Here is a 20578-nt window from a genome sequence, read left to right as displayed (position 1 = left end):
ATGTCAGGGGACGTATGAGTAATTAGAATATATGGGCTAACGGAAGCCATGAGCCACAAGCACAAGGGAAGAGATGGAGTGGAATGAATGTGTGGATTGATTTGGGATGGGCTCAGGCTAGTGGCCCAAACTGTTTTGTTGCTTATTTTTATTCATTCCTCACTTATGGGGCAATTTTTGTATATCAGATACTGTACCAAATTCTGGGATTGCAGACACCCAACATGGTTCCTGACTTTAAAAATTTCTTAATTTCATGAGATCAGCAAATATGGACCAAGAGCGGAATGCTACCAAAGAACTCTCTACCAGTGCACCAGAGATCCAGGGGAAGAGAGAGGGGAGTGGGAAGGGTTCCTTCTCCCCACCCTGCCTCCCAAATGTCCTAGGCCCCAGTGTCAGCTTTCTTTGGGTTTCTCAGTCAGTCCAAAGGCTCTGTAAGATACAGAACTTACCAGCTCTGCTGGAAGATCTTGAGGTCTCAGTTCAGCCTGGACCAAAGGCGAGCACTTGGTCCTGCTCGCCCTTGTGAATTCCAGCCCCTCCCTCACCGGCTGAAGGAAGTGATAGATCAGCCGCAGGTGCAGGGCGTCGGAGTTCTCCTCAAACTCAAGTTTACATCATAATTGATCTGAAAACTGGAATGTGGAACATGATTTCTGGGAGAATCTTGACATCCACTTTATATGGACTCCAGTGTGTAACTAACGTCACAGAAGAGAAAGGACCTCTCTAGGGCTTCACAGGTGACGAGTGGCAAGCCTGTGCTCACCGTCTTCTGGTGATCACGTAATAGGGAGCGGTGGTGTGCCATGCTTCTGGGACACGCCATTCTTTATACCTTAATTCCCAATCCAGGGGCCCGTGCATTTAAATGTCTGGCTGTATGCCGTGGATACCGGGACACTCGGTCAACAGGTCTGTTTGGTGAAGTGTCCCATAATGCAGTGGTAAATGATACATTCTAGATGAGGAGGAAGGGGAGGAGGGGGAGAAGCAGCAGCATTGGTCTGTCACTCACTAGGGGCCGGGCACCCTTCTAGATGCTTAACATCTATTAATGTCCTTCATTGATGCTCACAATAGCCCTGCAGACTAGGTGGTGTCATTTTCCCTTTATAACCGGGGAAACTGAGTAAGAGGCCAGCTAAGCAACTCGTGCAAGTTCCCACAGTTAATGCACTTGAGCCAAGGTTAAAACCCAGCTGTCAGGCTCCAGAGCCCATGGTTTCATCCTGGCGTATGCCACTCTTCCCCCATCCAAACTGCCGTCCCCATCGCTGTTAGAGTCCTCTTTTAAAAATCTTACCAGATCTGGTCGTCCCAGTCCATTACCAAAAATCTTTCTTTGTAGCTCTCAGAAAATAAAACAACTTCTGTCTTAGAAAGCTCCTGTGTTCTGACCCTCCTAACTATCACGTCCCACCCTTTCCCTCCTGCGGTTGCGTCAACGCCACGCCTTTCCCAGGGATGCGCGCCTTCCCACACTGCTGTGTCTCGTCACCCTGGGCTCGCGCTCTGGTGAGCTGTCCCTGCACGGCGTCAATGTCCGTGCTCCCCAGGTCCCAGCGGTTCACATACCTTTCCCAATTTTACTCCACCCAGGTACCTTGTACTGGGATTTCAAATTTTATATTGAAATTGGCATACTTTTTGAATATATAGACTTAAAAAAAAAAGAAACTTCAAATCAGCACCACAAGTAAAATATGAGAATCAGCTTCCACACATAAAGAGTAATACTAAAAATAATCACAATGATACAAAAATAATCTTACTGAAGTTTGGCCCCACTGTCAGAAGACTGGGCCAGAGACTCACTTTTCTCTCTTAAAAAGTAAGAAGCTACTGAAGACATACTTGAGGGTTTTTGTTTGTTTGTTTTTTATTTATTTTGTTTTAGATTTATTTATTTATGAGAGAGAGAGAGCACAGGGGGAGGGGCAGAGGGAAAGAATCTCAAGCAGATTCCGTGCTAAGCGTGAAGCCCGATGTGGAGTGCCGTCTCACGACCTTGAGATCATGACCTGAGCTGAAATCAAGAGTTGGACGCTCAACCGACTGAGCCCCCCAGACACCCCTGAAAACATCCTTGTTTTTAACTGGGACTTCCAATGGGAAGGCCTGCAAGGAAGACAAAGAATGACTTTCTGACTCCTCAAAATGATGCCCTCTTAACACAGTTGCTAGGGAAAACTTAGCATCATATCATGCATGACCAGCGTGCCCCTCTTACATACCTGATATTAAATTAAATGAGAAAGACTCTCAGTGACTTCGTTAAGATGAGAAATCTCGTCAGGCCACAGACTTCTATTTTTGTCCACCATGCATGTTGGACGAGGAGGTCATGAAGACAGGGTAGCTTCATCGGTGTCTGGACTACATCAGACGGCGGAGCTGTCAGTTACAGTGTTATCACCTGGGCACACAGTCACCAAAAACACAGCCGACCCTTCGCACAGGTTTCTCTTGGAGGTTACTTCTCCGGTTCAAGGTATTGATGTCCAGACGCTCCAGGGTTATACAGGACCCATTTGTTCAAATTTCAGTTACAAGGATAAATTTATATTAACAGAGAACTGAAGAAGTTGATAAGAGTTACGAATATTCACACAACTCTTCCTGATGAGCCGAAGGCCCAAGATTTGTATCCTTGCAAATGTTCCCAATGTTACACCCTATCCAATCATATTTTCTGAGAAAGTTTCAAGGTGCAGAGAGTTCTCTCTCACTCTCTCTCTCAGTAGCTGAAGGACAGGCCCTTACTTAGATTCGTTATGCTAAATATAAACAGTTGCTGCTTTTCTTTTAGGGCCAGGTCCTGGAAGATCAGTAGGTCCATTTAAATACGAACCACAACAGGACCAAAGAGCCTGGTCTGATCCCCAGAAATGAACAGAAAGAATAAACTTTAACTTAATAACACAAACTAGATACCTTTCCTAAAAGAGCATTTTGTGATGGTGACCCCGCCATCATGGGTGGCGTGTGGGGATTTCGGGTCATCCTTAATGGTTAGGGACACCCTTGCACACCTGTAGTTTTCCCCAGTTCCATGTGGCACTCCCACCATCCTTTGAGTCAGTAGGTGGTTTCATGAAGAAGGATATATGTTGTTTGGAAACTATATCACTCACGGTTCACAAACTACTTTGAAATTCTGGTAGTATGGGAAAGTTCCCCTGTCTATCCTCTGACTAGCTTCTAACTTTCGACTCTACAGGGATCCATTCAAGGAAGAGGTCAAAAATTCAGTACAGTGCAGTGACCCCCAGAGCCTGCATGAAATCCACACCTAACAGTCCTTGACTCTGAAGCTCGGTGGGTCATAGCAGACCCTCCCTCCACGTGGTCTTTTTTTTTTTTTAATGATTTTTTATTATATTATGTTAGTCACCATACAGTACATCCCCGGTTTCCGATGCAAGGCTCGATGATTCATTAGTTGCGTATAACACCCAGTGCACCATGCAATACGTGCACTCCTTACTACCCATCACCGGTCTATCCCATTCCCCCACCCCCCTCCCCTCTGAGGCCTTCAGTTTGTTTCTCAGAGTCCATAGTCTCTCATGTTTCATTCCCCCTTCTGATTACCCCCCCTTTCTTTATCCCTTTCTTCCCCTACTGATTATCCTAGTTCTTATGTTCCATAGATGAGAGAAATCATATGATAGTTGTCTTTCTCTGCTTGACTTATTTCACTTAGCATTATCTCCTCCAGTGCCGTCCATGTTGTAGCAAATGTTGAGAATTCGTTCTTTCTGATAGCTGAGTAATATTCCATTGTATATATGGACCACAACTTCTTAATCCAGTCATCTGTTGAAGGGCATCTTGGCTCCTTCCACGATTTAGCTATTGTGGACAATGCTGCTATGAACATTGGGGTGCATATGGCCCTTCTCTTTACTACGTCTGTATCTTTGGGGTAAACACCCAGTAGTGCAATGGCTGGATCACAGGGTAGCTCAATTTTTAACTTTTTAAGGGACCTCCACACTGTTTTCCAGAGTGGCTGTACCAACTTGCATTCCCACCAACAATGTAGGAGGGATCCCCTTTCTCCACATCCTCTCCAACAATTGTTGTTTCTTGCCTTGTCTATTTTTGCCATTCTAACTGGTGTAAGGTGGCATCTCAGTGTGGTTTTGATTTGAATTTCCTTGATGGCTAATGATTTTGAACATTTTTTCATGTGTCTGTTAGCCATTTGTATGTCTTCATTAGAAAAGTGTCTGTTCATATCTTCTGCCCATTTTTTGATTTGTTTATTTGTTTCTCGTGTATTGAGTTTGAGAAGTTCTTTGTAGATCTTGGATACCAGTCCTTTATCTGTAGTGTCATTTGCAAATATCTTCTCCCATTCCGTGGGCTGCCTCTTAGTTTTTCTGACTGTTTCCTTGGCTGTGCAGAAACTTTTAATCTTGATGAAGTCCCATAAATTCATTTTATCTTTTGTTTCTCTTGCCTTTGGGGATGTGTCATGAAAAAGGTTGCTTTGGCCGATGTCATAGAGGTTGCTGCCTATGTTCTCCTCTAGAATTTTGATGGATTCCTGTCTCACATTGAGGTCTTTCATCCGTTTGGAGTTTATTTTTGTGTATGGTGTGAGATAGTGGTCAAGTTTCATTCTTTTGCATGTAGCTGTCCAATTTTCCCAGCACCATTTATTGAAGAGACTGTCTTTTTCCCACCGGATGTTTTTTCCTGCTTTATCAAATATTAGTTGCCCAAAGAGCCGAGGGTCCATTTCTGGGTTCTCTATTCTGTTCCATTGGCATATGTGTCTGTTTTTGTGCCAGTACCATGCTGTCTTTGTGATCACAGCTTTGTAGTACAGCTCGAAATCCGGCATTGTGATGCCCCCAGCTTTGTTTTTCCTTTTCAACTGTTCCTTGGAGATTCGGGGCCTTTTCTGTTTCCATACAAATTTAAGGACTATTTGTTCCAGTTCTTTGAAAAATGTCCTCAGTATTTTGATCAGGATGGCATTGAACTCCCTCCGCGTGGTCTTGACTGCAGGTGCGACAAGGATGATCTGCCGTTAGCAGTGGCCTCAGAGTCCTTAGCTGTCACGGCTCTGTCCTGTGGCCACGGTGGGGCAGATGGCATCCATGGAGCTGGCACCATCATGCCTCCTGTTCCCAGGGGTGATCCTTATCCTATTGCACATAACTGTGCCCTGCCCGGCCCAGCCGGGGGCCTCGCTGGCTGCCTGTGGATGGCACAGCTGGTCTCCGTATGAGGCGGGAACTTGAAGAGGGGACGTGAAGATTGTGGGACATCAGCCATCATGTGGCCCCCCATGCAGAGTGTCCCCACTAAACATCATTGGCTGTGGAAGAGGAGGAGGCGGTGTGCTTGCAGCTGTGCTGTGCATGGAATGTTCAAGAGCCACATGTTTGTAGATCAGGGTGGAAGTCCACCGAGGTCGCACTGCTAGAAAGGTCCTGACCTGGTGTTGGGGAGGCGGGGGGAGCCTAGGACCACTAGGATGGGCTCACTTTCATTGTTTTTATTACCTGCTTAACAAAAAAAAAAAAAAAAAAAAAAAGGAAATTGGGGGAATGGAAGAAGGGGGGACCTAAATCCCTTGTGTGTCCATTTCGATATGAGTGACCGTGGGTCTGGGGTGGGGTTATCTGTCGTTTTTAGGGAACAGTGCGGACCTCCGCCTGGTAAAGACATTCATAGAATTGGGGCTTCCTGGAGGAAAACTGGACTTCCTAATGTCCGAAAAGAATCAGGTATGAAACCAGAAACATCAGGACTGAGAGAACCTCTGAGGTGTGTCTGGAAGAGCCTCGTAAAGTCACCCTGGTAGTCTGTGGACACTCCCATAGAAGGGGACCCTGCCAAGCCTGGAAGGTCTGGAAAGAAAAGACTCATTATTTCCTTTTGGGAGGGTCAAGAAAGAGTAAGAAGTGGGGACATGTGGGTCAGGTGACCAGGGCACGAGGGTGGGTGACAGCTTGGAGCGTAAATGGTTCGGGTGTCCATGGGTTGCTCCTGGGTGAAGTGGGTGTCACAGGCCAAAGGCAGCCCCTGTGAGGCAGCCACCTGGCAGAGGGATTTGCCTGGAACACCCCGGGGACTACTGGACCGGGTCTAGACAGAAGTAAGGAGCTGGTGTGGGGGGCAGTGGTCACTCAGGAAGGATTATGTCCCACCACCTATTATCATTACTGCTTGAAAGTTGTAAATTTCATAAGCATGTGGATTTCCAGCACATCCCTTTAAAAGCACCCTGCCTGGTGAGCTCCTGGTACCATTTTTTAAACCTGCGGTGTCTTCCAGAACATTTCTCATCAAGGTCAACTCAGGCCTTATAATTACTACCATTGATTCAATAAGTTCACGTTAAATTCAGTGTGTAGCTGAGGAGACAGGGTCTGAGACGCTGGAGCATAAGGAACAGAGTCGCTATCTGTCCTCGCTGTGTTGTAAATGGTTTATTACCTAAGCCTGACACTGGTGTGAGGAGTAGGCGGCCTTACCCCCTGCAGGACTCAGGAGGAGACAGGCTCGCCCTGGGAAGAGCAGCCCCAGGCGCAGGAGGACAGGAGAGCCTGCTGGCCAGCAAGCACGGCTCTCTCTTACTCCTCTAGGGCCGTTGAGTGGCAGGTGACCTGAGCCACAGGCCTCCTCCTCACCCTTCTTCCCCACCCTGATGAACGCTCACAAGACCCCTTGTCCATCTGTGTAGCTTGGTGGTCAGAGCAGTTCCAGGGAGCCCACGACGCTGGAGGACAACTCCACTTACGACAAAGTACTTTTTAGATTGTCCCCAAATCTCTCTGCCTGTGGTTCCCATCGGTTTCCACAAGTTCATCCTTGAAGGATAGCCAACAATCTAGTACGTCTTCCTCACGTCTGCCCTTTCGGACTCTCAAAGTCAGGTCTGACGTTTCTCCTCTTCCTTATCTGTGCATATCCTCTGACCATCCCCGCTTTGTCACGGATGGCGTCAGACCCTGCTCTGGACATGGCCAAGGCTGTGCTGGGAAGAGAGCAGAGTTTCAGGGCCGGGGGGCTTGGGTGTGAGTCCTGGGGGCATGGGCTCACCCTTAGAGCCTGGCTTCTCCTGGTACCGTGGGGCCAGCAGGCAGCAGGCGGGTGCGGCCCCTGGTGCCTGAGGACGTGTCCGTGGGTGCCACATGCCTGCTGCTCTTGCCCACCAGCTTCTCCCATCGGTCTCCCGCAAGCTTCCTGACTGAGGATTCTCCAGCGCCCCGAGTCTCCTCCTGAGAGCCCCAGTGTATGGGCCCCTTTCCTTGGTGCTGAACCCCCCACCTGTTACCCCAAGGTCAGACTCAGGCACACTCCCAGAATGCGCCCCCATGGAAGATGGCGGGCTTGTGCACAGAGCCTGGCCTTGCTGCGACCCCACCCAATGCCTAACGCCCGTCCCCTCACTCTCCTTCCAGATGGACACATTTGCAGATTTTGATACCATGACGGATCGGCTGTTGGATGAAATCATTCAGCACATCCAGTTGTACAACCTCTCCATATCCCGAATTAGGTAAAGGAAACCACAGGTAGTTAATGCTGGGGGAAGAGGGGAGACGTTTCTGGGTGTTGGCTGTGGACAAGTTCAGCATCCTGCCCTCTCTCTACCACCTTCAGAAGCTAACTGGTGCCTTACCGGCGTCAGAGCAGAAGTGAGTGGGGAAGAAGGAGCATTTCATAGCTCGGTAGAAAGGGAACTGGACTTCAACACTAACCCCCAGGTTGGAATTGCCGTCCTAACACTCCCGTGTCCGAGGACCGACCCTACCATGCAGCACATCTCAGGCTTTCCAAACATCGGAGCCTCCACTTTCCCACCTGCTAGGTGGGACGAGCACCGACATCAGTGGGGAACAGCGGAATGTATGGCCCGCCCCGTGAGAGGACGGCAGTCCACGCTCATTTGGTCCTTCCACTCCGACATGAGCTTGGCCGAAATGTTTCCTCACTGAGGCGAGGGTCAATGGCTTGTGTGTTTTGTGTGCTTGCAGTATGTGGACAGAGTGGTGAGTCCACATGCATCAGTCATCTGAGGCCCCAGAGATAAAATATCAGTTCTTTCTTTCACAGAGGAGAAGGCAGAAGTCTATGGAGATGAGGTGAAGGGCTAGGTAAAGCCATTTCATAGGCAAACGTTCATTTCCTTTCTTGGCCTGTTTTGTGCTCACCATGAGCAGAGCCAGGGACCCCTCCTGTGACAGGGTTTCCATAAACAGGTGTTCAATTTGGAAATAATGCTGCGCTGGGTCGTCAGACGTGTGAGTCGCAGTGTGACTGGAGCAGAGCACGCAGCGGGGGTGTCCGACGGCGCGGGCCGCCAGCGGGCGACTCCTTACATTTGTAATGACGATGGGCAGGGAATAAAATCGCAGAGGGAGTCAGAAGTCAGGTCGGGAGCGGCCTCATCAGCCAGGCCAAGGCAGTGGGGTCTCATCCTGTGAATGGCCAGGACCCCCCGGCAGCCAGAGACGAGACAGAGCACAGGCGGGGCTGCTCTCAAGAGGCACCAGCCACACGTCTGCACTTGTCTTCGGGCCGCACTGGGCGGCAGAGGCCTCGTGCCCAAGGTCTCCGTCTCAAGCTCACTGTGGCCAGAGTCTGGAAAGCCAGGGAGGGTGGGATGGCAGCCCCCATTCTCTTTGCCAGATGCCCTGAGTTGGAGTGGGGGACGGGGGCCCCCTCGGTGCTCCCGGCACAGCTGCTGTCCTCCCCCCCCAACACTCACATGCGGTTCTGTCCTGACAGCTTCATCGGCCATTCCCTTGGCAACATCATCATCCGGTCGGTCCTCACGCGGCCCCGGTTTCGCTATTACCTCAGCAAACTGCACACGTTCCTGTCGCTGTCCGGGCCGCACCTGGGGACACTGTACAACAACAGCGCGCTGGTCAGTACAGGTAAGTCCTCCCGGTCCGCTCGGGGCAGAGGGCTCTTCCTGATGGAGCCAGTGTGTGTGTGTCTGCTCGTGTGTGTGTACGGACACATTTATGATCTTTATGTATGTGTGTGCATATGCCCGTCTCCAGGTGTGTGTCTTATCTGTGTGTGTGTGTGTGCGTGTGTGTATCAGAATTGCTGACGACTAAGCAGGAAGGATGGAAGACGTTGACTAAAACGTACAGGAGGTCAGCCATAGCCAGATTCTACACTTCTTGCTGGAATGGAATGACACGGCCTGCAGCTTTGAGGTTCTCAAAATTTCCTCTGTCAGGTTAGGGACACTATGGAGAGTAAAGAAGCAAGGCTCAATGAATCTTGGACAATGAGCAGATTTTCCAAGGCAGTGAATGGTGGGACAAGTTTTCTGTGCAGAAGAAAGTAGTATGTATAATAACATAGAAGCAGACGACAGGTGGCTCTTTGTGACAGGAATACAGGGTGAGCTAGAGGGGCAGGAGAAGACGTGACGCTCTTAGCCAAAGCCTGATGATGAAGGACCTCCCATGTCATGCTGGTGTCTGTGGGAGCACCACGGCTGGCAGATGGCATACCGAGGAGGGCATCGGGTCTCATGTAATAATAACTAGTTTATTGAATTATACTCCTGACAAAGACTTCAGTGGTCCCCAATTGCCCCCAATCCATTAAGTGGCATCTGGGCCATCCCAGTAAGCTCCCACTCCCTGCCCATCTCCCAGCCCCCTGCCACTGCTGCCCTGAACCTTGCCTGACACTCAGGGCAGACTGGGCTGCTTGCCTTCCTCACTGACGTGGGTCAGATCTGTGTGTCCACCTTTATGTTATTTTAAGGACATTATTTGAAACGTTGATCATTTGCCATTCTCTCTGTCTCCACAAACCAGGGAAGTCATCATTGGACAGAAACAATGATCGAAATCACCTTTAACTTTTTTCACACTTAAAATCTAGTGACATGACAAAAAGAACTGTATCGTATTCATTTCCTTGCATTTTTATCACTCTCACTTTTGTCGTGGGGACGCAATACTCGTCAGCGTCAAGACTGGCATAACCAGGGTCAGGGACGGACCCTGACGTGGGAGGCTGCTTTCAGATTTCTGTGTGCTACGTGGATCTGTAAGGAGCACTCATATATATGGCTTTGTATTTGGGATGGTTTCCTTGGGCTAGATTCATGAGAGGAGGTCGAATGGGTCAAAGGGCGCAGAAGTGTCAGGACTCCAGACACCAGTCGCTGTATCGTTTTGCAGGATGATTTTATATCCCTGCCACAAGTGCATAAGAAGAATTTTCCTCTAACTTCCCAAGAATTTGTCGAAGTGCCTACTACTCTCTTATTTGAAAATTTAAAAAATCACAGTTTCATAGTCATCTCTCCCCAATTATTTTTGCTCTCTTTATAGTATATTTTTGATTTTTGTTTTGTTTCATTTTGGTCTTTCTAGGCTTGTGGCTCATGCAGAAATTAAAGAAATCCGGGTCCCTTCTGCAGCTGACCTTCAGGGATAATGCTGACCTGCGCAAATGTTTCCTCTACCAACTAAGCCAGAAAACAGGTGAGCGCCTTGCTCCGCGGCTGCTGTTGTGGCCACGAGTGAGAGCTGGCGGTCCAGCCCTGAGGCCCAGAATTGCTCCAGCACTGAGTGGACGCACTCAGGGAAGGGTATAGCCAGGAGGGACAGCCTGCACAGGCTCTCGCGCAAACAGGGGGGCCGCCAGCTGCCCACGGACTCCGCTGCTCCCGAGAAGCGCGTCCCAGATGCACCAAAGTGTGTGTGTCGAGGTCGTCTCGACACACAGAAGCTGGAGCCTCTCGTTCCTGCCCAGCTTTCACTGCCCTGATCGCAAGCCCTGGGTCTGCGTGCCCACTCCCTGCTCCTTCCCAGGCACAGATCCACCCACAAAAAGGCAGGTGAGCACCATCCATCTAGGTTGATCGTGCAGGGGGAGACAGGGGTCCTTACCAAGCAGGGCTGAAGTCACACCTTCACCCACACTGTGATGGGAAGTGCACAGGAGTGTTGGAAGACCCTGCCTGTGTTGTGGGAACGAGCAGAGGGCAGCTGTGGCTTGTGTGTCCAGCCTCTGTCCCATGTCACCCTGTGAACACCGCCCCTGGTGACGTCTCTGCACCTCTCTGAACGTGACACCCCAGGCAAGTCCTTCCCCAGTGGGTCTCTGTGCCAAGTTGAGCTTTCAGGATTCCCCCCAGGAGGAAAGGAGGGAGGAGGATTGGGCAGAGGGGAAGCTGGAGGGCAGCGTGGTCACCACAGAGAGCTCGGGAGCTGGGGCGACCCCGCAGAGGAGGGCGAGGGGCTGGTCTTCATAGCCCGGCCCTGCATCCGCCAGTCACCAAGGCAGGCTGGCTCCTAGCAGGTGGTCTTGGGATGCCAGAGGTCCCACTGCGGTGCAGGGGCACTGGGCTGAGGGCTGTGCAGGCAGAGGGCCTGGGGGGCACCTGCAGTGTCTGTCTGCAGGCCTGTGCTGGGGCGAGGACGCAGGAACACGCCGTGTTATCCAGCCCCTCTGTCTCCAGCTGCGGGCAGGAAGGCAGGTCCAGAGTCCTTTTCCCTCCAGCGGCGACACAATGAGCACCGCAGTGGGAGCTGTCCCCGTTGTTGAGAAGGAGGAGCAGAGTCCTTGCTTTGTTCCTTTTGGACTCCGTAGCGCTGGCCACCCAGAAAGCCCCCTTTGTCACCTGCTTGCTGCTCCCCTCCCCCAGTCGGGAGAAGCTTGCTCTTGTCTCTTTAGCTTCGGGCGGAGGAGGACAGGCGGCACCCTCTGTCTGAGGCACAGAAGCTAGAGTGAGGCGGCAACAATGTCGCAGCTAGCCCGGCTTCCCGCCGTCCCCCTCTCTGTGCTCCGTGTGCAGAGCAGGGGCTGCCCTCGTTAGGACCGGTAACAAGCACCCTCCTGGCTCCTTGCAGGTCTGCAGTATTTCAAAAACGTCGTGCTGGTGGCTTCGCCCCAAGACCGCTACGTGCCATTTCATTCCGCCAGGATCGAAATGTGTAAAACTGCCCTCAAAGACAGACACACAGGTAAGCCACGTTTAGTGTTTTGGGTGTTTTTTTTTTTTTAACCGACCTTCTGATTTAAAAAGCACAAGTAAATTCGTGAAATTGCCAATGCCAAGAGGGCACATGGGCTGGTCCGCCCCGCACAGCCCATGCCTTTCTCTGGCTCCCGCTGCTGGCCCCCTTCCGCCCCGCCTTCACCGCCGCTCCCCTCCCCCCAGGGCCCGTGTACGCGGAGATGATCGACAACCTTCTGCGCCCCCTGGTGGACGCCAAGGACTGCACGTTAATCCGGCACAACGTGTTCCACGCCCTGCCCAACACTGCCAACGCCCTGATCGGCCGCGCCGCGCACATCGCCGTGCTGGACTCCGAGCTCTTCCTCGAGAAGTTCTTCCTGGTGGCCGGGCTCAACTACTTCAAGTAGCGGCCGGGGGCCCGCCCGAGGCTTTGCGACCCGTGAGCGCTTTCGCTGAGACATCCTTCGCAGCCCTCTGCCCCTCGGGGCGGAGCGCGGGGAGGACCGCGCCGAGGCCAGGAGGGTGGGGTGGGAGCGGCCATTCCAGGTGCTTCGATTTCGGAGATGGGGGAAAAGCTGAACCAGTCCACCGTCGTGTCACCTGACAAGACGTTGCCCGAACCTGTCCAGCCACCTGGAGCCTCTTTCAAGATGCTTTCTAGGAGAAATATGAGAAAATAAAGAAACAGAACACTTGGAGTTGGTGAGCCCACCTTTTTACCCACCGCTGGCTCACAGAGTCCGCTCCAGTTTCCCTAGATCTGTCCGGTATGTTCCTAGCTCATAGCTTTATCATCCTGATTAAATTCAGTGCACACAAGCATTTCAGAACTCAGGTGAACCTCTGTGTGGACGTGGTACCTATTGGTGTAAATATAACCCTGGATAGATTCAAATGGACCGCTTGTTCCAAGACAGCGCGATGCCCACACGATCATTCTCTCTCATGTTTTCTCCACAAGGGGCAAAGGAAGGCTTTATAAGCTCCAGTCCTATTTCACGAACAGCCGCGGGTGGGGTGATTTAAGGTATGGGGGGAAAAGGCGATGCTCTTGGTAAATGCAGGTTTGTTACAAAGAAAAACAACTAGAGGGAACGTGGGGAGCTCCGTGGCTTCACCTCGTCCTGCAGACTGTCCATGCAGAGCCCTGGCCCACAAATTATGTTTGTGAATGCTTAAATCTCTGTCTGTAGTCGGGGAACACGAACTTGGATTAAGCCTAGCAGAAGGGGCACTGAGATGGTCGCACAGGCGTGAAGCTCCTGGTGATACTGTTCCAAAGAAATGCTATGTTAGCATTTGATGCAGTTGCAAAAAATAAAAATAAATAAAAAAACAAAAAACCATTAACATGGCCAGCTGCTTCTCCTCTCCGTGGAAGGAGAAACATCTAAGCGGAGGAGTGCTGGATCAAACCTCAGGGGAGCTCCAAGAAGGTGCTGGCTATCTTTCAATAGAAATGTCTTCTTGCCTTAGGAAAATAAAGGGCTAGGAGAGGTCACCATTGATACAAACCAATAAACAGCAGGGACAACAGTGAGATCAGAGATGAGGACAGCAGCCAGATCGAGGACCCAGCTTAAACTGTTACTGGTAAGTCACTTAAGGGAAGTTTTGAAAATTGCCAGGATGTTTGATAGGGTCCCAAAGACTGAGCCCACTCTTGGCCTAAAGGCAGCCTGGAGAATCCCCTAGTCACACTGAAGGAAGGCGCAAGCCAGGACCGTAGGGATGGCTAAACAGGAGACCCACCTTCAGGAGACAGAAGCCCTCGTTTCTGCAAAATCCCCTTCTCACGTGTTTCGTGCGGCCAGGTTCTTGGTCCCAGCGCCTGGACCGTGACCTTCGCTCCCCAGGGCCGTGGTCATAAAACCAAGTAAATCTTGGCTCATCTGAGAACTGTAGTCCTCAATGTTAACAGTGTGGCTTGGCGAAACAAATGCAGACCGCGAGAAACCAGGCCGGGAAGGCGGCTTTGCAGGACGGGAGACCCGTGGGTTCCTCGTGAAAGAAGGTGGGGGTGGAGTTGAATGAGCCGCAAGGGCCGACTCCCCCACAGTGCAGTTAGGGTTTCTCTGTGGGTCTCCCGTGAACTTTCCTTATATCCTAGGCTTCACCCGTATGGGATCAAGGAGTCCTGTGGGTATTTTTCCAAGTTCCCGCTGTACGGAGACGGGCTCCTCGTGAGCAGCACGGATCCGCAGTGTAACCCGGAGGAACCGGTTCCTGCGGTGGAGCCCACGATGTGTTTCCCGGTCTAGACGCGTGCTCATGCTCCGTGTAGGACCATACGTTAGTAGCAACTTCTCCTTTTTGGCCAAATGAGGAGCCCTGCCCCTCCAATGAGAGCATTTCATTTTGTGTTTCCTACCCATCAGCAAAGTTTGTCATTCCCTGGTCACTTGCAAGACCGTGCAGCCAGCGGTTGTGGAGCAAGGTGAATCCAATGACCATCGTCTTTTCCAAAAACCAGATGCCATGTTTAACTTCAATATGCTGTCTGGACATAGTGAGAACTCATGGCAATAAAAGTCCAGCTGCATGCACCCCTTGTTTATAGGGGTGATGTGCTGTCTTTGTACCCTCTCTGGCCTCTGAGCATCTATTCTATTGTGTAGAAAGTATATCTCTATATTGTAAATAAGAGGGTCCAGTGTTACGTGTCATGCCTCATTTGAAAAGGCTTTTTTATGTCTCTTTCTAATGGAGTATAGATATCTAATATATATATATACACATAAATATATATATAATGTAAAACAGGGACATTATATTATTTATTATAAAAATCATAAACAAAATGCCTGCCAAGATAATGGTCTAGTATGTTTTCATTCTTAGCATCATTTCTGTTCTTTGTTTTTACGGTTGGTTAAGTTTCTCAGAAGTAGTTAGAAATAAAGATTGCTACTCCTGGGATTCATTGGAATCCGTTGTTCACAAGCCAAATGTAGCCAAGAAGTAGATGGGAACCAAAAGTCCCCTGGGGGCCAAACTCCTGCCTGGATGGCAGGTTGAAGGCACTGGAGTGCTCTGAGCCCAGGGAGAGGTGGGAGAGAGGAGAGGCTCCTGCTGGCACCCACAGGGCACAGGAGTTTGCTGAGCGACTTCCCTCCATGCCTGATGGGAGCACGGGGACCCGAGGCGCAGACCCCGCCCTCAAAGAGCACAAGGGAGAGGCAACCTTGTATGAAGGAGGGCTTCGGCGAGGCAGTTCATTCGTTCATTCATTCATTCACTCATTCAGCAAATCCGTATGGAGGGCCTGCTGTTGCAAGAATGTACAGGTCAGATTGAGCAGCTCGAAGTCTGGTCAAATGGGAAGGTGAAGGAGGTCGGCAGCCACCCAGGGGTAGGGATCAAAGTGTGCTCAGAGGAGGGACACCCAGCCTGCCCTGGAGATGTGCGGGGTCAGGAGAGGGCCTCGGCCAGAGAGGATGTCTACGCCCAGACACCAGGCCAAGTCAGTGTTGGCATGAAGGTGGGTGGCAGGGAACCCCCGGACAGGAAACAGAATGTCTGAGAGGCTCAAGGAGGGACATCCGGGACCTCCAGCACACTGGACAGGCTGATGGAGATCGTGCTGGGGTCCAGAGCGACAGGGCAGGGGTGTGAGAGGTCAGCCGCCGCGCGGGACTCTCTTCCCTTTCAGGAGGAGATTCCCATCATTCACACTAGTAGGAGAATGTCCTCTCAGCAGCAGGGGCTCTGCCAACCCCTTGTGTTCACATCCTTCTTCCGGGTTAGCTCATAGGACAGACCCAGCCCTTCGTCTGGTGGGAAGCCCAGGGCCACTCATGCCACCCCCACTCACCTTTGACGACACCGTAGACATGTCTTCCCGGCTTCTCACGGAGAAAAGCTGGAGCAAACGGCATCCCCTTCTGTGCGCGGAAGTCATCAGGTGAGATGCCGGCAGGGGTGTTTGGGGGGTGACCACACCAGCTGCTCTTGATCATGTGTGTATGTGGGTGAGAACCCTCTCTTCTGTAGACAGCTGGGCAGTCTGCAGCCCCAGCAGGTTGAAGTCACGTGCTCAAAGCTACAGTCCCTCATTCAGTCACGGACATTCCCTCACAGCCCGCCACGAGCCGCGGATGGGACACGAGGCAAAAGCAAAGGGGCAGACAGAAACACAGCAGCCCGCCCTGATGGAGAACGCAGAAGAGAGGAGGGGAGCTCTCAGAAAGTCACAGGCCCGGTGAGATGGCAAAGGCCAGTTTCGGAAGGAGCCCTGAGAGGAGCCCATGGGATTCGGGGGGACCCCAATACAGTGTGCAAATGGGAAGGAACAAACTAGAAATGGTAGCATGTGACCCAGGTTTTCCCGTGAAGCATAAAAACATTTAAAAGTGCGGGGACAGGACAGAGTCGTCAGTGAGCCCTCATTTGTGTGAGATGGTGGCACTTCTCCAAGACACACCCATTGAGTTGAAAGCCTGCCCTTAGGTATTTGCAGACGTAATTGTCACTTCTCTTTTGCTGTGCGGCTTGTTTGGGTTTCGTAGAGTATCCTTCGGAGCATTGGCAATAACCAGGGAGGGCGTACAGTTGCACAGGTTGTATAAAAAAGCATGGCGATGGCACGTAGAGGAAGAGTTGTGCTTGCTTCCGTTGTTATTGCAAGGTATCCATTCCAACATCCTTAGGGAGGATGTGTGTCAGTCTTTCACGGATAGAGCCAAGCACCATACGCTCGCATCTGGACCAGTTTCATGTCTTTGTTTCCTATTTTTTTCTTTGCTTATTCTTCCCATGCTTTATTGAGCGCCTATTTTGTGCTTGGTACTAGACTAAAGAACTATTAACATAAATCACATAATCCTAAACACTAAAAGGATCGGAGGGATAATAGCATTTAATGTTTTATTTTTAACTGTTCGTTGTGAAATGAAAGCCATGGGACCTCAGCATCTAAGAGGAACAGCGTATGTTTAATCCAGACTCTGAGGGTTAGCAGTTGAGCTTTGCCCTTCCACCTCTGCTTGTCCACGCAGGGCTCCATTCACCTATCGCAAAGCAGGAGTGCACTGCAGTGACCTTCCAAGCCTTTCTGCGTCCCTTCCTCCTTTCCTTTTTTCTTTTCTTTTCTTTCTTTTTCTTAAATTTATTTTTTAATTTTTATTTTTTTACTTCCATTACTTTTTCTTTACCCGTTTTTGGCTTTTTCCATGGTACCTCAGCATTACGCATAATGCTAGCGATGTCTCAGTAGAGAGCACCATTGAAAACCTCTGTAAGCAGAGCTGAGCTCTTCCCACGTCTTTTCACATGGAATGGTGGTAATCGTTCTCCTTTCCAGTGCGCTCAACTCCGTGTGCCAATTTCAGTTTGAGGGTCGAGGGCCCCAGTGCCTTCTGTCACACAAGAGAACGTCCCCCAGTACGTAGAGCTGGACTTCTGGACCAGATGGGAATGTGTGGATGTTCTGGGTCATGCTTTATTAATCTCTTTAAAACAGGTCGTTTCCCATATTTGCAGAGCGCAGAATGTGATTTGTTTTCGTGGTTATGATTATAGGGCTCTGAAACAGTGCTCAGACTCAAGCTTTTATGGTTCATCACAGACTCAGAGATTTTGGAGGTAAAACAAACCTCGGCTCTCGCTTGCCTCCTTTTTAACAAATGAAGGAGCAAAGGGATAGAAACAGCACACAGTGCTCAGTCTCGGTTGGCGAGGTCTTTATGTATGATTTCATTTTGTAAAAGCCGCACAGCAGGGGCGCCTGGGTGGCTCAGTTGGTTAAGAGTCGGACTCTTGGTTTCGGCTCAGGTCGTGATCTCAGGGTCGTGAGATCTAGCCCTGCATCGGGCTCCTCGCTCAGCAGTCTGCTTAACATTCTCTCTCGCCCTCTGCCCCTCCCCCCACTCGCACATACCCGCTCTCTCTCCCTCTCTCTTTCAAATAAATAAATAAATCTTGAAAACAAAGAAGCCACACAACCTACAAACGATGCTGGTACAAGGCAAGTAACTTGAGGAAGGTCACACGGTTCCGCAAGGTGGAGTCCAAGTTCGATCCCCGAGCCTTCACTTTATCTGTTAGACTCTGATTCCTCCAACCTAGAGAAGTTCGTAAATTGTGAAAGTCACACATCTTGCTCAAATCCATGCCAGGTTATCATCATCATCTAAACCACAATCTCGTGCACTTTCTAGTTGAACGTATTGCTGTACCAGAGACATCTTCATAAGCAGCAATCAGATGGCAGACAACATAATTCCATGACAAAGGTGGTTTCATTCAGAGCAGTGCTTGGGGGGCTCCGTCAGTGAAGCGTCTGCCTTCAGCTCAGGTCACGATCTCAGGGTCCCGGGATCGAGCCCCATGTCAGGCTCCATGCTCAGTGGGGAGTCTACTTCTCCCTCTCCCTCTGCCCCTCCCCATTGCTTCTGCTCTCTTTCTTTCTCTCTCTCTCTTTCTTTCAAATAAATCAAAATAAAAAAAAATAAAAGGTGGTTTTGGAAACCATGGTCAAGAAGCACGGTCTGGCGGTTGGCTGGCAGTCTGTGCTCCTCAATCATTGTGTCTAACAGTCTCTTAGTCCTCCTGGCCTGAAGCCACTTTCCCCAACCACGATGCCTCCCCATCCACAGCTGCCCTAGACTACTTCCATGCACACCTCCTGCCTCTGTCTGCTCCTCCCGTGTTGGAAAATCCATGCAGGAAGCAATCCCCGGTGCTGTGGGCTCTGAGCATGCACTAAATGCCTGTGGACCATTCATTCTGACTTCGGGATGAGTCTGGGCTCCTTGTCCTGCCATCAGAGACAAGTCTTCTTAGGGTTCTGGGAACCAGTCCTTTCTCACTGTAACAATGTTGTGTGTGTCCTCGTAGGTCTCCCACATGCGTACGTGTAGTTTTTGAGAGCAGGAACCATGTGTACATGATCAGGGTTCCCTGCTGCTCTCCCCAGGGCCTGGCACAGAGTTGGGGCTCAGGAAGTATTTTCTGGGAGGGTCAGTTCCTCTTTGAGAGCTCGCATTTTCTTCCCCATTGTAGCCGATTCTGATGCGGGAAGGGTTTGACCTCAGTCCATGTTTCCTCTATAACTTTCTGAATCTGCCAGAGGAAAGTAGTTTCATGAGATCAGAGATCATACTGGTAGGTTTTTAAATGGGAAGAGCCATGATATCTCCGGGGTGTGCTTTGAAACCAGTGGGGTTAGGGTCAAGTTTCATTAGCTGTAAAATAGACTTGAAAGTACTTTGAGAGGTTGTTGGGGGTACGTACAGATAAAAGAGGGGAAAACAGAGGGTCTGGAGCAGTGCTTTTGTACAGTAGGTGTTTCAAAATTTGGGGGGTGTGTAGCCTAGGAATACTTTATAGGAAAAATTTGGCTGTAGGGAATTTTCTTTGTAATAAACTGAGAAATTATCTACATGGCCTCAAAGAGATTCGTACATGATGGCTTGAGGGGGATCACCTTGTATGAAACTTCAGGCTTAAGCCTCCAGCATTCAGAACAGTCCGTGGTGATTCCAGGATCCACCAAACTGGAGTTTTGCAGCTCAATTCAGTGCATATTTGGATGATCTATGGAGTAAAGCTGTTTTCTTGCTCAGGATATAGTTGTTAAGTTGAGAGTTAAGAAAAGGCAGGGACTTGACACACAGCTGAGAACAACATTACAGCTCATTTAAGGAGTTTGGAAGTTTGAATTCTGTAAATGTCATTCAGAATTATTTTATTGCATGGAACCGAAAAGACATCGTGAAATGTCTTTCAGCCCAAGGTTGAACTTACTGCATATGGGAAAAATACCCTGCTTCATGCTTCTTGTTCCAGAAAGTTTAGTAATCATCCAGGTATGTCCAATAACCTAAGCATATGTCTTTCCTTTTTTTTTTCTTTTAACGAGAGAACCTCACTTTGTCCCACCTACTGTCTTGTCTATATGTAACTTAATATGAAAGTCTGTGATTTTAGCATCATTCACCAATTCCTGTAACTTACTCTTGAATGCATTCCTTTTTAAACAGTGTTTAGGCTCTGCCCGTTCTATGTGAAGCACAGGTGGCCACAGAAATGTATCACACCAGACCCTGCCCTTCAAGAATGTATAATCTAGTAGGGGGAGAGGAGACCCACATAACTAGAAGGATGTTCACATAAATAGAATAGTGAGTCAAGAGAACAGGCAGGAAACATGGAGAATATCATCATCCCAGTGCCCCTGAAAACAAAGCACCCCTGGCATCAGGGCGTAGACATCCCTTCAGGGTCTGGAAGCAGAAAACCAGCCAGGGGAGAGCCCACAGTGATGTCAGCCCAGACAGGACCTCAAATTTTCTCTGGGGCTACCCTCCCCAGATCAGTGTCAGGTTAGGAAAGTTACAAAAGGAGAAGCCTAATGGTGCCTATTACAGCCCAATCCATCAAGAAACACCACCACCTGAGGGGCATAGTACTTGCCTGTAGCCCGCAGCCTTCGGATGCTCCGTGACTAGTCTTAACTACTCCTTTTCAAATTGATAGACCAACGTAGAGGATCAAATAAATAAAAGGCACGGCGGTAGGTGTCGGTAAGCATTGCCACGCTCAGATCCGACCCCGAGAGCTAGCCTGTGGCTTGCGTCCATTATCAGACAGCACAGGGTT

At 50.0% G+C, this 20578-nt stretch overlaps 1 protein-coding gene across 1 annotated transcript in view; it reads left to right on the top strand.

The window, feature by feature from the left end:
- Positions 1-14536, top strand: part of FAM135B (family with sequence similarity 135 member B) — a 179489-nt gene extending 164953 nt beyond the window's left edge. Inside the window, exons 14-19 of the mRNA XM_008684168.2 lie at positions 5662-5753; positions 7434-7531; positions 8764-8915; positions 10386-10496; positions 11868-11981; positions 12179-14536. Of these exons, the coding sequence (XP_008682390.1) occupies positions 5662-5753; positions 7434-7531; positions 8764-8915; positions 10386-10496; positions 11868-11981; positions 12179-12384 (773 nt within the window). The 3' untranslated portion in view covers positions 12385-14536. The remainder of the gene's footprint in view (positions 1-5661; positions 5754-7433; positions 7532-8763; positions 8916-10385; positions 10497-11867; positions 11982-12178) is intronic.
- The last annotated feature ends 6042 nt before the right edge of the window (positions 14537-20578 follow it).

This window comes from Ursus maritimus, unplaced genomic scaffold (genome assembly GCF_017311325.1).
Source record: "Ursus maritimus isolate PB19 unplaced genomic scaffold, ASM1731132v1 scaffold_9, whole genome shotgun sequence".
Classification (NCBI taxonomy): domain Eukaryota; kingdom Metazoa; phylum Chordata; class Mammalia; order Carnivora; family Ursidae; genus Ursus; species Ursus maritimus.
Note: the sequence above shows the minus strand (reverse complement) of the source record. Positions and strands in the feature narration are given on the sequence as shown.